The sequence below is a fragment of the Phodopus roborovskii genome, unplaced genomic scaffold (assembly GCF_943737965.1).
Source record: "Phodopus roborovskii unplaced genomic scaffold, PHOROB, whole genome shotgun sequence".
Lineage (NCBI taxonomy): Eukaryota > Metazoa > Chordata > Mammalia > Rodentia > Cricetidae > Phodopus > Phodopus roborovskii.
In genome coordinates this window covers 129,389-143,166 of record NW_026126549.1, presented here as the reverse complement: position 1 = coordinate 143,166, position 13,778 = coordinate 129,389, and the positions used below count along the sequence as shown (strand labels likewise).

Sequence of the window (13,778 nt, the reverse complement as noted above, 5' to 3'; positions counted from 1 at the left end):
GAATACATCAGAGAAATCATCCACCATGACCAAGTAGGCTTCATCCCTGGAATGCAGGGATAGTTTGACATACGAAAATCTATCAACGTGATCCACCATATAAACAAAGTGAAAAAGAAAAACCATATGATTATCTCCCTAGGTGCGGAAAAAGCCTTCGACAAAATTCAACACCCTTTCATGATAAAGGTCTTGGAGAGATCAGGGATAACAGGAACATACCTAAACATAATAATATATACAGCAATATACAGCAAACCAACTGCCAACATCAAACTGAATGGAGAGAAACTTAAGCCAATTCCTCTAAAATCTGGAACAAGACAAGGCTGTCCTCTCTCTCCATATCTCTTTAATATTATACTAGAATTTCTAGCTAATGCCATAAGACAACAAAAGGAGATCAAGGGGATCCAAATTGGAAAGGAAGAAGTCAAACTGTCTCTATTTGCAGATGATATGATAGTTTACATAAGCGACCCAATAAACTCTACCAGGGAACTCCTACAGCTGATAAACACCTTCAGCAAACTAGCAGGATACAAGATAAACTAAAAAAATTCAATAGCCCTACTTTTTTCAGATGACAAAGAGACAGAAAAAGAAATCAGAGAAACATCACCCTTTACAATAGCCACAAGCAACATAAAGTATCTTGGTGTAACGCTTACCAAACAAGTAAAAGACCTATATATTAAGAACTTTGTGGCTCTGAAGAAAGAAATTAAAGAAGATACCAGAAAATGGAAAGATCTCTCATGCTCTTGGTTAGGTAGGATAAACATAGTAAAAATGGCAATCTTACCAAAAGCAATCTACAGATTCAATGCAATCCCCATTAAAATCCCACCACAATTCTTCACTGACCTTGAAAGGATAATAATCAACTTTATATGGAAAAACAAAAGACCCAGGATAGCCAAAACAACCCTATACAATAAAAGAACTTCAGGAGGCATCATCATTCCTGACTTTAAGCTCTACTACAGAGCTATAATTCTGAAAACAGCCTGGTATTGGCATAAAAATAGACAGGTAGACCAATGGAATCGAATTGAAAATCCTGATATTAACCCACACACCTATGAACACCTGATTTTCGACAAAACAGCTAAAATTATACAATGGGGCGAGGACAGCATCTTCAACAAATGGTGCTGGCACAATTGGATGAGGGTGTGTAGAAGACTGCAGATAGACCCATGTCTGTCGCCATGCACAAAACTCAAGTCCAAATGGATCAAAGACCTCAACATCAATCCAGCCACATTGAACCTCTTAGAAGGGAAAGTAGGAGGTACCCTTGAACAAATTGGTATAGGAGACTGCTTCTTGAACATAACTCCAGGGGCACAGACACTGAGAGAAACAATTAATAAATGGGACCTCTTCAAACTTAGAAGCTTCTGTAAGGCAAAGGACACAGTGGACAAGACCAAACGGCAGCCCACAGACTGGGAAAAGATTTTCATCAATCCTATATCCGACAAAGGGCTGATCTCCAAAATATACAAAGAACTCAAGAAACTAGTCAACAAAACACCAAATAACCCAATTAAAAAATGGGGTACAGAACTGAAGAAAGAATTCTCAATAGAGGAAATCAAAAAGGCTGAAAGACACTTAAGAAAATGCTCCACATCCTTAGCTATCAGGGAAATGCAAATCAAAACAACTTTGAGATACCATCTTACTCCTGCCAGAATGGCTAAAATTAGAAACACCAGTGATGACTCATGTTGGAGAGGATGTGGAAAAAGGGGAACACTCCTCCACTGCTGGTGGGAGTGCAAACTCATACAGCCATTTTGGAGATCAGTATGGCGGTTCCTCAGGAAAATGGGAATTAGTTTACCACAGGACCCAGCAATCCCCTTCTTAGGCATATACCCAAAGGATTCACATCCATGCAAAAAGACATCTGTTCAACTATGTTCATAGCAGCACTATTTGTAATAGCAAGAACCTGGAAGCAACCTAGATGCCCCTCAATTGAAGAATAGTTAATGAAGATGTGGCACATCTACACAATGGAATACTACTCTGCAGAAAAAAAAATAATGGTATCTTGAAATTCCCAGGCAAGTGGATGGCACTTGAAGAAACCATCCTGAATGAGGTAACCCAGTCAGAAAAAGAGGAACATAGTATGTACTCACTCATATATGGATTTTAGACCTAGATCAAAGGATCACCAGCCTATAATTCACACCACCAGAGAAACTAAGATACAATGTGTATTCTAAGAGATTCATATAAAGTCCCTCACAGGAATGGGAAGGGACAAGTCCCCCAGAGCACAGGGGTAATGCGGGGGGGGGGGCAGCGAATGGAGAGAGAAGTAGGAGAAAACGAGGGGGAGGAAAGGAAAAAACATGTGACTAAGAAGATTGAGCCTGGTTAGGAATAGAGACAGGAAAGAGAGAGACAGAGAGAGAGAGAGAGAGAGAGAGAGAGAGAGAGAGAGAACATAAAAGAGGAAGCCAATATTGGTTTGAAGATAAAATTGAGCACAAAGAACGGTCTAAAGAACTACAAGACTGCTGCCAAATAACAATTTGAGCTTCCGTGGAAAGGCTATCATAAATGCCCTTCCCAGATAGTGAGATCAACAACTAACTTATCCATGGAGCCCTCAATTAATGCCTGTTGGAAACAGGAGCAAACACCCATACCTAAACACTGAGTCGAACTAGAACCCAGATGCAGATGGAGAGGACAAGACCAGGCTGCAGAAACACATAGAGACAGCTTACCTGAACAAGGAGGTGCTAACTGGCCCCCAAGACTGATAGCTGGGAAGCCAGCATGGGACTGACTCAGGCCCCCCTGAATATGGGTCTCAGCCAGAAGGGCTGAGCAGTCTAAGAGACCTCAGACAGTGGAGTCAGGATGTATCCCTGATGCACAAAAAGACCTTGCAAACACAGCCCCCATGGAGGGATAACTGCCTTAACCTAGAGACAGGAGAGAAGCCTAGTCCCTACTTCACATGACCTGTCAGATCTACATGACCCCAACTGGATGGCATTCCCCTACATATGAAATTGGGGTGGGGTGATGGGAGGACAGGGTGGTTAGGGTGCATGTGAGAGGGAAGATAGGGTAAAAGGGAAGGAGGGAGAGAGAGGGAACTGGGATCGACATGTATAATAATAAATTAAATAAAAAAATGCTTTGACTCCAAAATTTAAGTTCAAGGACAAGTTACTAGGGAAAAGGATTTCTATTTTTGTTTCCACAGAAAATGAAAAGCTGTGGATTCCTTCCAGATTAATGTGGTTTGATCAAGCCAGACTGCCTGAAACAGAGTACCAGGTGATCCTACATTCAAAACAGCTGGACAAAGCAGCCTTACAGACTACAGCCAGGATTTCTGCATCTTCTTAGAATCCCCATGACAGTGCCTCTTACCAGCAGGAAGTCATTTGGAAAGAATGACACCCAAATTCCCAAATATTGTCTATAAATGTTTGTTTTCATTTAAATGGACTTGGTTATAATAAATAAATAAATTAAATAAATAAATAAATAAACGTTATCACAACATAAGTCTTTTCATGACAGTGAGACAGGTCTGCTTCTGGCAGCACCAATTAATTTCCAAAACAGGATGATGGGTATTGATGTACCTCCATATAGAGTTTGCTTTCTTTGTGGCAAAATCTAGCCGTTTGGGCAAGAAACTGCCCTTGCCTCAACTACTCACAACATGCTCTACAAACTTGACAAGCAGGAAACAAAAAAGTGACTTCCAAGCTTGGCCAACACAGGGTATGACAATCTTTCAAAAAATGTCTGCTTCACAGAAAAGTCTGTCAGACACTTTAGACCTGTAGGCTGAAGATGGATGCCCCAAAGTTACAGAGGAACCTTGGGTAACTGCCCAGGCTGTGTACTGTTTCTGTCATTTCTCAGATTTGTAAGTTGCTTTCTCTACAATTTCTATTTACTCAGGTAATATTATATCCTTCTAGGTCTCTGAAGATTGGGTAGTTACACCTATCGTTTTCTTTGTTACCAAATTTTAAAACACTCACAAAAATGGGCCAGGTGGTGGTGGTGCATGCCTTTAATCCCAGCACTCAGGAGGCAGAGACAGGTGGATCTCTGAGTTTGAGGCCAGCCTGATCTACAAAGTGAGTTCAGACACCTTCCAAAGCTACAGTGAAACCCTGTTTTGATAAATTAAAAAAAAAACTCACCAAAATGTATAAAATGTATAAGGGTGAGAGACATAAAAGCTTAAAGTGCTTATCTAAGGAAATGTTTTGAGGTCTAAAAAGATAATTTTAAGATGGTAATACAAGTTATGATTAAAATGACTAAATATAAAACTTTTGACTAAAATGGGATACATAATGGAATATTTCCCTAAATTTGCCAAATAAAAATGGACTGAATATTGTAATGTGATTATTGCTCTTATTGTATATAATTTTAATGTGTTAGCATTAAATCCTTTCTTTTTTATTTAGACAAAAGGGGAAAATGTTGTGAAATATTCATTTATGCTGTGTGATGTGTCAGTGTGATTGATTTAATAAAAAGCTGAATGGCCAATAGCTATGCAACAGGTGTAGGTGGGACTTCTGGACAGAGAGAGCTCTGGGAAGAAAGGTGGAGTCATGAGGAGACACAGAGGAATACAAAAGCAGGATGAACAGTATGTAAATGAGGTAAATTTTCCTGGGGCAGCACATAGGTAAATAGAAATGAGTTAATTTAAGGTATAAGAGCTAGCTATAAAACAACCCTAAGCCATCAACTGAGCATTACATAATCAATAATAAGTCTCTGTATCATGATTTGGGAACTGGCTGGTGGGATAGAAAAATACTTGTTACAAAGGTCTCTCACTCTGCATAATCTCTGTCTGAGGGTATCCGTATTTGACCTCATCTGGTGCAGGAGGAAGCTTCTCTGATGATGGTTGTGAAAGGTATTGATCTATAACTACAGCAGAATGTCACTAAGAATCATTTTATTGCTTTTAAAGAACCATAGTGTTTGGTTTTCCCTAGATCCCTGAACTATGCAGTCTCAGTTTCTTGGTTACCCAAGCAATGTTGGGTATGGGTTCCATCTCATGGAGTTGGCCTTAATTCAAATTGGATATTGGCTAGTTATTACCAGAGGCTTTGTGCCACCATTATCCTAGCATATCTTGCAAGCAGAACATTATTACAGATCAAAGAGTTTATGGCTGATTTCGTTTTCACATTTCTCTTTTGATAGCATGTAGAGTACCACAGATGCTGGAACATAGGGGTGAAGGCTCTATGTAGGCACCAGCTTGATTTCTCCATGTTCAATAAGTTGTGTAAGTGTTCTCTTCTGTGGTGAGTAGCTTATGATCTTGGCCACAGTCTGAGTTGTTTGTAGATTCCTATGAGACCCCTTTGGCCAGCAACTCAATTAGGTATAACTCAATGCCAGTACTTGAGACTTCATTTAGTGACAAGAGATAACCAACTGGGACTCTGTTTTTCCCATTACTTGTCAAATCATTTACATTGCCTTTGTATGTATTTTATGATGCTTCTGCTGCACTAGGTTTCCATACCAGCCCTCAAATGGCCCTTGATTTTAAATCTCCTTATTTTTAAAAAGAAGCATAAGAAACAGTCAGTGGTAGGAGAGGGCACAGTGTATTCAGCAATCAAGTGCTATGAGAGAGAAGTCACAAAGTCAAGAAATCATAAATCCATCAAGTATCTTCCTGAAGCTAAAAAGACCAAAAGAAGGGAATTCTTCCCTAAAGTCTCCAAAGAGAACAAAGCCCAGCTAACACATCATTTTAAACTTCAAACTTCAGAATTTTAAGAGAAAATTCTTCAAAACCACTAAATTCATGGTAATGTGTTACAACAGTAATGGAAAACTAAAACATACATAAAAAACTCTTAAAATAGCCAAATGAATTAACTAGAGTATTTAAATTATTTACTTTTATATTATGTAATAAATTGTATTGTGTGTTATTTGTACATTATATTTGTTATGTTCATATATGATACACACAAGCACACACTTATCACAAACCAATGAAATGTATTGCAAGTGTGAAAGGCTGGTTCACAGTTTCAAAATTAATTCAGGTAAACTACCAAAATGAATTTTAAGAAAAGACTAAACATATGATGAAATCCAACACCATTCATTATAAAATATCTGAATAACCCACTCCCATGACCTGACTGAAAACCAAGTGATCTGCATTCTGGTTCCCCATTTCAGGTAGGGAATCCAGATTCACACCATCAACTCCACCTGTACCTTCTACATGAGATCTTGCTCCTATCTCTAGGCAGAGTTGCAAAACTTACACGACCAATTCTACCCACCATGCCATGTGTCCTTCAACCCACTCTAGGTAAGGACCCTTGACCAATGCTACCATCACTACACATCCATGCCCTTTACTCCCTACCCCCAGCTTCTTTAGGCAAATGACTCTAAATTCATGCTGCTGACTCCTCAGCCTGCCCACCAATTATCCATCTCTGGGTAGAAATGTCAATCTTAAATTGGTAATTCCAACACCCCAATAATCAAGCTACATTTGGTGCCCAACTTTTAGATACAAATTCATGAAATATCCACTTACCTATGGCTTTGCAGCCACCAGCACAGGCTGGAGCTACATGCAGGACTACTTTTAGAGTCTCCTCTCTTTTTTCCCTAAGCCTCTAATTGAGTTTGGAATTATTTGTTGTTGTTGTTGTTGTTGAAACCTCTCTGCAGCAAGCTTCACAGGACTCAAACTCCAGAGACACTCCAAAGGCCACAGTGGGACTTATCTACCCTAGACCTCCTGGCTTCAGGAAGCTCCTGCCACACATGCTTCTTCTATTCAATCCTGTGTATGATTTTTCGACATCTGGCTCCCTCTTCCCCATGGGTTGCTGCCTTCCCTTAGACTCCCTCTCCTCAAGCTGCCACTCTCAGCTCATGGCTACACACTAGCAGCTGCAGCTGTCCTCAGCCTGGCTGTTCACTCAGAGGTGCTATGCCTCACATTTCACTGTCATTGTTAGTAGATTTAGTAAGATAATTGGGAATTCTTAATGGAGGAATTAGTTAAAAGAGAGAGTTTTCCCACATTAAAGGATGGAAAATACTATTACAATAAAGGGAGTTAGGTCTCTGTATGATAATACAATGGACAATTTAAAATGGAACAATTAAATAAGAGGATAACTAATTTAGATGGGATTTATGCAACATCAATGATAAACATTATCAATTTTATCATTTTTGTTTTTTCAGTATGAATGCTAAGATACAAGTTTTAGAAAAAAATAAAACAGATCATAGAGATATTCAGACCCAGACAGAGGAATTTAATGGAGAAACAATTACAGCATTGCATTATAAGGGTAGAGAGGAACAGCCTGAGGTTTTCAAACAACAAACTTTAATTTATCCAGTCACCTTACAGAAACAACTGCCAAATGATAGATAATCCCCAAGGCTGTGCAAGAATTAAATGGACTTCTGTGGAAATGTTAGATTTAAGGAGTCTCTAGGAAATGATAGTCTCATATGCATGCATTCACCTTTTGTGAAGCCATTGTTAAACTCATGGACAACTTGCAATAGAATTATCCCTCAAGACTGGAGAAACTTGGTTACAGCATTTTTGAAACATGGTCCTCAATTAAAATGTAGGACCTGGTGGAGAGATGAAGCTAAGATCATTGAACAACAAAGTAGGGCTACAGCTATGGAAATCTCCCAAGACCAACTTCTTGGGGAGAGGGAGATTATGCTGATGTACAAAAGAAGTCTCTACCTGACAACCATACCCTGGGTTTATGGCACACAGAAGCTTTGAATGCTTGGTACAGAATTGGAGGAGTAGAAAATAAAATTGAGTCATTTACAAAAGTTATACAGGGTCCAAATGATACCTTCACAGATTTCTTGCAAACATTAGCTTCAGCAGTAAATAGAAGCCATACAAATGCCAACATCAAACTGAATGGAGAGAAACTTAACCCAATTCCTCTAAAATCAGGAACAAGACAAGGCTGTCCTCTCTCTCCATATCTCTTCAATATCGTACTAGAAGTTCTAGCTAATGCTATAAGACAACAAAAGGAGATCAAGGGGATCCAAATTGGAAAGGAAGAAGTCAAACTGTCTCTATTTGCAGATGGTATGATAGTTTACATAAGCGACCCAATAAACTCTACCAGGGAACTCCTACAGCTGACAAACACCTTCAGCAAACTTGCAGGATACAAGATAAACTCAAAGAAATCAGTAGCCCTACTTTTTTCAGATGACAAAGAGGCAGAGAAAGAAATCAGAGAAACATCACCCTTTACAATAGCCACAAGCAACATAAAGTATCTTGGTGTAACGCTTACCAAACAAGTAAAAGACCTATATATTAAGAACTTTGTGACTCTAAAGAAAGAAATTAAAGAAGATACCAGAAAATGGAAAGATCTCTCATGCTCTTGGTTAGGTAGGATTAACATAGTAAAAATGGCAATCTTACCAAAAGCAATCTACAGATTCAATGCAATCCCCATTAAAATCCCACCACAATTCTTCACTGACCTTGAAAGGATAATAATCAACTTTATATGGAAAAACAAAAGACCCAGGATAGCCAAAACAACCCTATACAATAAAAGAACTTCAGGAGGCATCATCATTCCTGACTTTAAGCTCTACTACAGAGCTATAATTCTGAAAACAGCCTGGTATTGGCATAAAAATAGACAGGTAGACCAATGGAATCGAATTGAAAATCCTGATATTAACCCACACACCTATGAACACCTGATTTTCGACAAAACAGCTAAAATTATACAATGGGGCGAGGACAGCATCTTCAACAAATGGTGCTGGCACAATTGGATGAGGGTGTGTAGAAGACTGCAGATAGACCCATGTCTGTCGCCATGCACAAAACTCAAGTCCAAATGGATCAAAGACCTCAACATCAATCCAGCCACATTGAACCTCTTAGAAGGGAAAGTAGGAGGTACCCTTGAACAAATTGGTATAGGAGACTGCTTCTTGAACATAACTCCAGGGGCACAGACACTGAGAGAAACAATTAATAAATGGGACCTCTTCAAACTTAGAAGCTTCTGTAAGGCAAAGGACACAGTGGACAAGACCAAACGGCAGCCCACAGACTGGGAAAAGATTTTCATCAATCCTATATCCGACAAAGGGCTGATCTCCAAAATATACAAAGAACTCAAGAAACTAGTCAACAAAACACCAAATAACCCAATTAAAAAATGGGGTACAGAACTGAAGAAAGAATTCTCAATGGAGGAAATCAAAAAGACTGAAAGACACTTAAGAAAATGCTCCACATCCTTAGCGATCAGGGAAATGCAAATCAAAACAACTTTGAGATACCATCTTACTCCTGCCAGAATGGCTAAAATTAGAAACACCAGTGATGACTTATGTTGGTGATAATGTGGAGAAAGTGGAACACTCCTCCACTGCTGGTGGGAATGCAAACTCATATAGCCATTTTGGAGATCAGTATGGCGGTTCCTCAGGAAAATGGGAATTAGTTTACCACAGGACCCAGCAATCCCCTTCTTAGGCATATACCCAAAGGATTCACATCCATGCAACAAAGACATCTGTTCAACTATGTTCATAGCAGCACTATTTGTAATAGCAAGAACCTGGAAGCAACCTAGATGCCCCTCAAATGAAGAATGATTAATAAAGATGTGGCACATCTACACAATGGAATACTACTCTGCAGAAAAAAAAATAATGGTATCTTGAAATTCCCAGGCAAGTGGATGGCACTTGAAGAAACCATCCTGAATGAGGTAACCCAGTCAGAAAAAGAGGAACATAGTATGTACTCACTCATATATGGATTTTAGACCTAGATCAAATAATCACCAGCCTATAATTCACATCACCAGATGAACTAGGATACAAGGTGTATTCTAAGAGATTCATATAAAGTCCCTCACAGAACTGGGAAGGGACAAGTCCCCCAGAGCTCAGGTGAAGTGGGGGAGGACAGCGAATGGAGAGAGAATTAGGAGAAAATGAGGGGGAGGAAAGGAAAACATGTGCGACCAGGAAGATTGAGCCTGGTTAGGAATAGAAAGAGAGAGAGAAAGAGAGAGAGAGAGAGAGAGAGAGAGAGAGAGAGAGAAGACATAAAAGAGGGAGCCAATATTGGTTTGAAGATAAAATTGAACACAAAGAAAGGTTGAGAGAACTATAAGACTGCTCCCAACTAACAAGTTGAGCTTCCGTGGAAAGGCTATCATAAATGCCCTTCCCGGAGAGTGAGATCAACAACTAACTTATCCATGGAGCCCTCAATTAATGCCTGTTGGAAACAGGAGCAAACACCCATACCTAAACACTGAGTCGAACTAGAACCCAGATGCAGATGGAGAGGACAAGACCAGGCTGCAGAAACACATAGAGACAGCTTACCTGAACAAGGAGGTGCTAACTGGCCCCCAAGACTGATAGCTGGGAAGCCAGCATGGGACTGACTCAGGCCCCCCTGATTATGGGTCTCAGCCAGAAGGACTGAGCAGTCTAAGAGACCTCAGACAGTGGAGCCAGGATGTATCCCTGATGCACAAAAAGACCTTGCAAACACAGCCCCCATGGAGGGATAACTGCCTTAACCTAGAGACAGGAGAGAAGCCCTAGTCCCTACTTCACATGACCTGTCAGATCTACATGACCCCAACTGGATGGCATTCCCCTACATATGAAATTGGGGTGGGGGATGGGAGGACAGGGTAGTTAGGGTGCATGTGAGAGGGAAGATAGGGTAAAAGGGAAGGAGGGAGAGAGAGGGAACTGGGATCGACATGTATAATAATAAATTAAATAAAAAATGCTTTGACTCCAAAATCACACCAGAATCTTGGCATCAAAATTGGCCTCTTTAGAAGGTAAATGTTCAGCTTTTACCTCAGGTAAAACAGAGTATGAGATGGGTCAATTGCATAGGACCAGAAGGAAAGAGAGGGAAATTAAAACCATATGTGGTTAACATAGCAAAGAGTTTATGGCGATGTGATTTGTTGCAGTAGTGGAATACTCAGATTAACATTTTTCCGATCTTAGAAACAAACAATATATTAATGTATGTTCCTGGGGAAAAATTAGAAGGAATTGTAGCACAAATAATAAAAACCAAGAGACAGATATTGGGGTACAAGCTGAAGAACCAAAAAGCAAAGTGGCCAGTCACTAGAGAGGTCTCACCTCTACCAATGCTCAGACTAAACAGGTGATCCACTGAACTTCAGATTGCATCTCCAGGCTGCATTGCTTTCCACCAAGCCTCGGAATTCTAGACTGTCCTTTGAGACTGTACTGAGCTCCTTATATACTCTCTAGTTCTGGGTTTAAAGGCATGAGCTATTTCTCTTTTAGACTGATTCACTCTAATGTATGCCTGGGTGACCTTGAACTCACAAATATCCATCTGCTTCTATCTTCCAAGTTCTGGAATTAAAGGGGTATGCCACCACTACCCAGGTTCTATAGCTAACTAGCATGGCTGGCTTTGCATTCTGATCCTTTGGGCAATCTTTATTAAATTATAAATAATATATCACCACAAGGTATTATAAAGAACAGTTACCAACCATTCAGGTTGTACAAGAACAGGGCACAACAACTGCTGATCTTTCAAAGTCACCAACATCCCTGTCTTTAAAATGGTTGACATAAAAAAAACCTGTATGGATTGAGCAATGGCCTTTAACAACACAGAAACAGCAGGCTTTAGAATAGCTGGTATGGGAGCAGTTAAATGCTTAGCATATTGAAGAATCAACCAACCCTTAGAATTGTCCAGTATTTGTTATTGAAATGAAATCTGAAAAATGGAAAATGATAACAGTTCTAAGAGATGACAGTAAGGTCATTCAACCAATGGACTCTCTACAGTCTTTAATTACTTTGTCTTCTTTAATACCTAACGGATGGCCTCTTATTGTTATTGATTTAAAAGATTGTTTTTTCACTATGCCTTTACAAGAAACAACAGAGAAAAATTTGCCTCACAGTGTCTACTTATAATAATTCTCAGTCTGTTAAGAGACAGCCATGAAAGGTTCTCCCACAAGGAATGTTAAATAGCCCCACTCTATGCCAATATTTTGTAAGTCAGCAATTGGAAATAATATGTTAGCAATTTCCTCAATTTATAGTATTCCTTTACATGGATGACATCTCACTAGCTGATTCAAATACAGATACATTAGAAAGGGTGTTTGACGAACTAAAGAAAATTTTGTCCTGTTGGGGATTACAAATTGCTGCTGAAAAAATACAAAGAGGAGATTATATTATTTACTTTGGATATAAACTATGTATACAAAAATTGGGAGAGATCAATTGCTGACACTGACTCTCAAGGATTTCTAGAAGACATTTCTTATCAATAGGGGTACACAGTGATGAACTGAGTAATTTGTTCAAAACCTTAGGTGACAAGGACTTAAATAGTCCAAGAGAATTATCATCTGAAGCTGAGATCTGAGAGGCTTTGATGGAAAAGAAATTACAAGAAGCACATGTGGATTGTTTAGATACAAAGCTTGGTTGTATTTTGGTTATTTTTTACCTTCTAAGTGTTCTCCTACAGAAATATTAATGCAGAGGGAAGATATTATCTTAGAATGGATCTCTTTAACACATAAACAGTAAAAAGTTGAAAACTTAGATAGAAAACACCTATGAGTTGATTCTAAAAGGGAAACTAAGACTTTGCCAATTAGCAGAAATAGATGCAGCAGAAATTGTAGTACTTTTTACTAATGAAATTGTCAAATTATGGGTAGACAGTGTTGTTCTTTCGTTACAGTTATATGAATAAAAATCTGGGGGGAGCCACTGGATACTGTTCAGACATGGCCAAGTCCAAGAACCACACCACACACAAGCAGTCCCGGAAATGGCACAGAAATGGCATCAAGAAACCCCGATCGCAAAGATATGAATCTCTTAAGGGGGTTGACCTCAAGTTCCTGAGGAACATGCGCTTTGCCAAGAAACACAACAAGAAAGACCTGAAGAAGATGCAGGCAAACAACTCAAAGGCAATGAGTGCACGCGCAGAGGCCATCAAGGCCCTTGTGAAGCCCAGGGTGGTAAAACCCAAGATGCCAAAGGATTCCGGCTTCAAACTCAGCCGTCTTGCTTTCATCGCTCACCCCAAGCTTGGGAAGAAGATTAGAAACTACATGGCCAAGGGCCGTAGGCTCTACCAACCAAAGCCCAAGGTTCAAACCAAGGCAGAGGCCACAGCACTAGCTAAGGCCCAGGCTGCATCTCCAGCTCAGGCTCCCAAAGGTGCCCCTGTGAAGGCCCCATAGAAAAGGTTTCTGCCACTGTGAAGACAGATGGGCTGATGTGACACATCTACACACTCTGCAGATGATCTGTGCCCTATGCTAATTTTACAAATAAACTTGAGGCAAGATGTGTTTTAAAAAAAAGAATAAAAGGCTGGATAAGCGGGGAGGTGAGTAGTCCTGAGTGAGGTACCAAGTGAGTGGGGTCCCAAGGTAAGGGACCACGTGGGAGAGCATGGCAGATTCTGTAGCAGGTGAGAGTGACGAAGGCAGTGTGGCAGAGAGAATAACATGCCAGGAAGATAGAGCTTACCTGAGGAGTTTATTTAGAAAGAGGAGCAGGGAGAAGGGAAGGGACATAGAGGCCCCAGGAACAGAAGAGGAGAGAAGGGGAGAGAAAGAGGGATAGAGAAGAAGAGGAGTAGCTGGTGGCCA

General features: G+C 40.0%; 2 protein-coding genes across 21 annotated transcripts in view; one reads left to right on the top strand and one right to left on the bottom strand.

The window, feature by feature from the left end:
• The window catches only part of LOC127234137 (protocadherin alpha-C2), a 217,254-nt gene that overhangs the window by 102,077 nt on the left and 101,399 nt on the right, over positions 1–13,778 (bottom strand). The gene's annotated exons all lie outside the window — the stretch shown is intronic.
• Positions 12,881–13,379, top strand: LOC127234140 (60S ribosomal protein L29-like). The gene has a single exon (XM_051200919.1). The coding sequence runs from the start codon at positions 12,900–12,902 to the stop codon at positions 13,362–13,364; it is 465 nt and encodes a 154-aa protein (XP_051056876.1). The 5' UTR covers positions 12,881–12,899; the 3' UTR covers positions 13,365–13,379.

Bases quoted from the DNA above. Each gene is read 5' to 3' on its own strand.
- LOC127234140 (XM_051200919.1), top strand. From the start codon at position 12,900: ATGGCCAAGTCCAAGAACCACACCACACACAAGCAGTCCCGGAAATGG.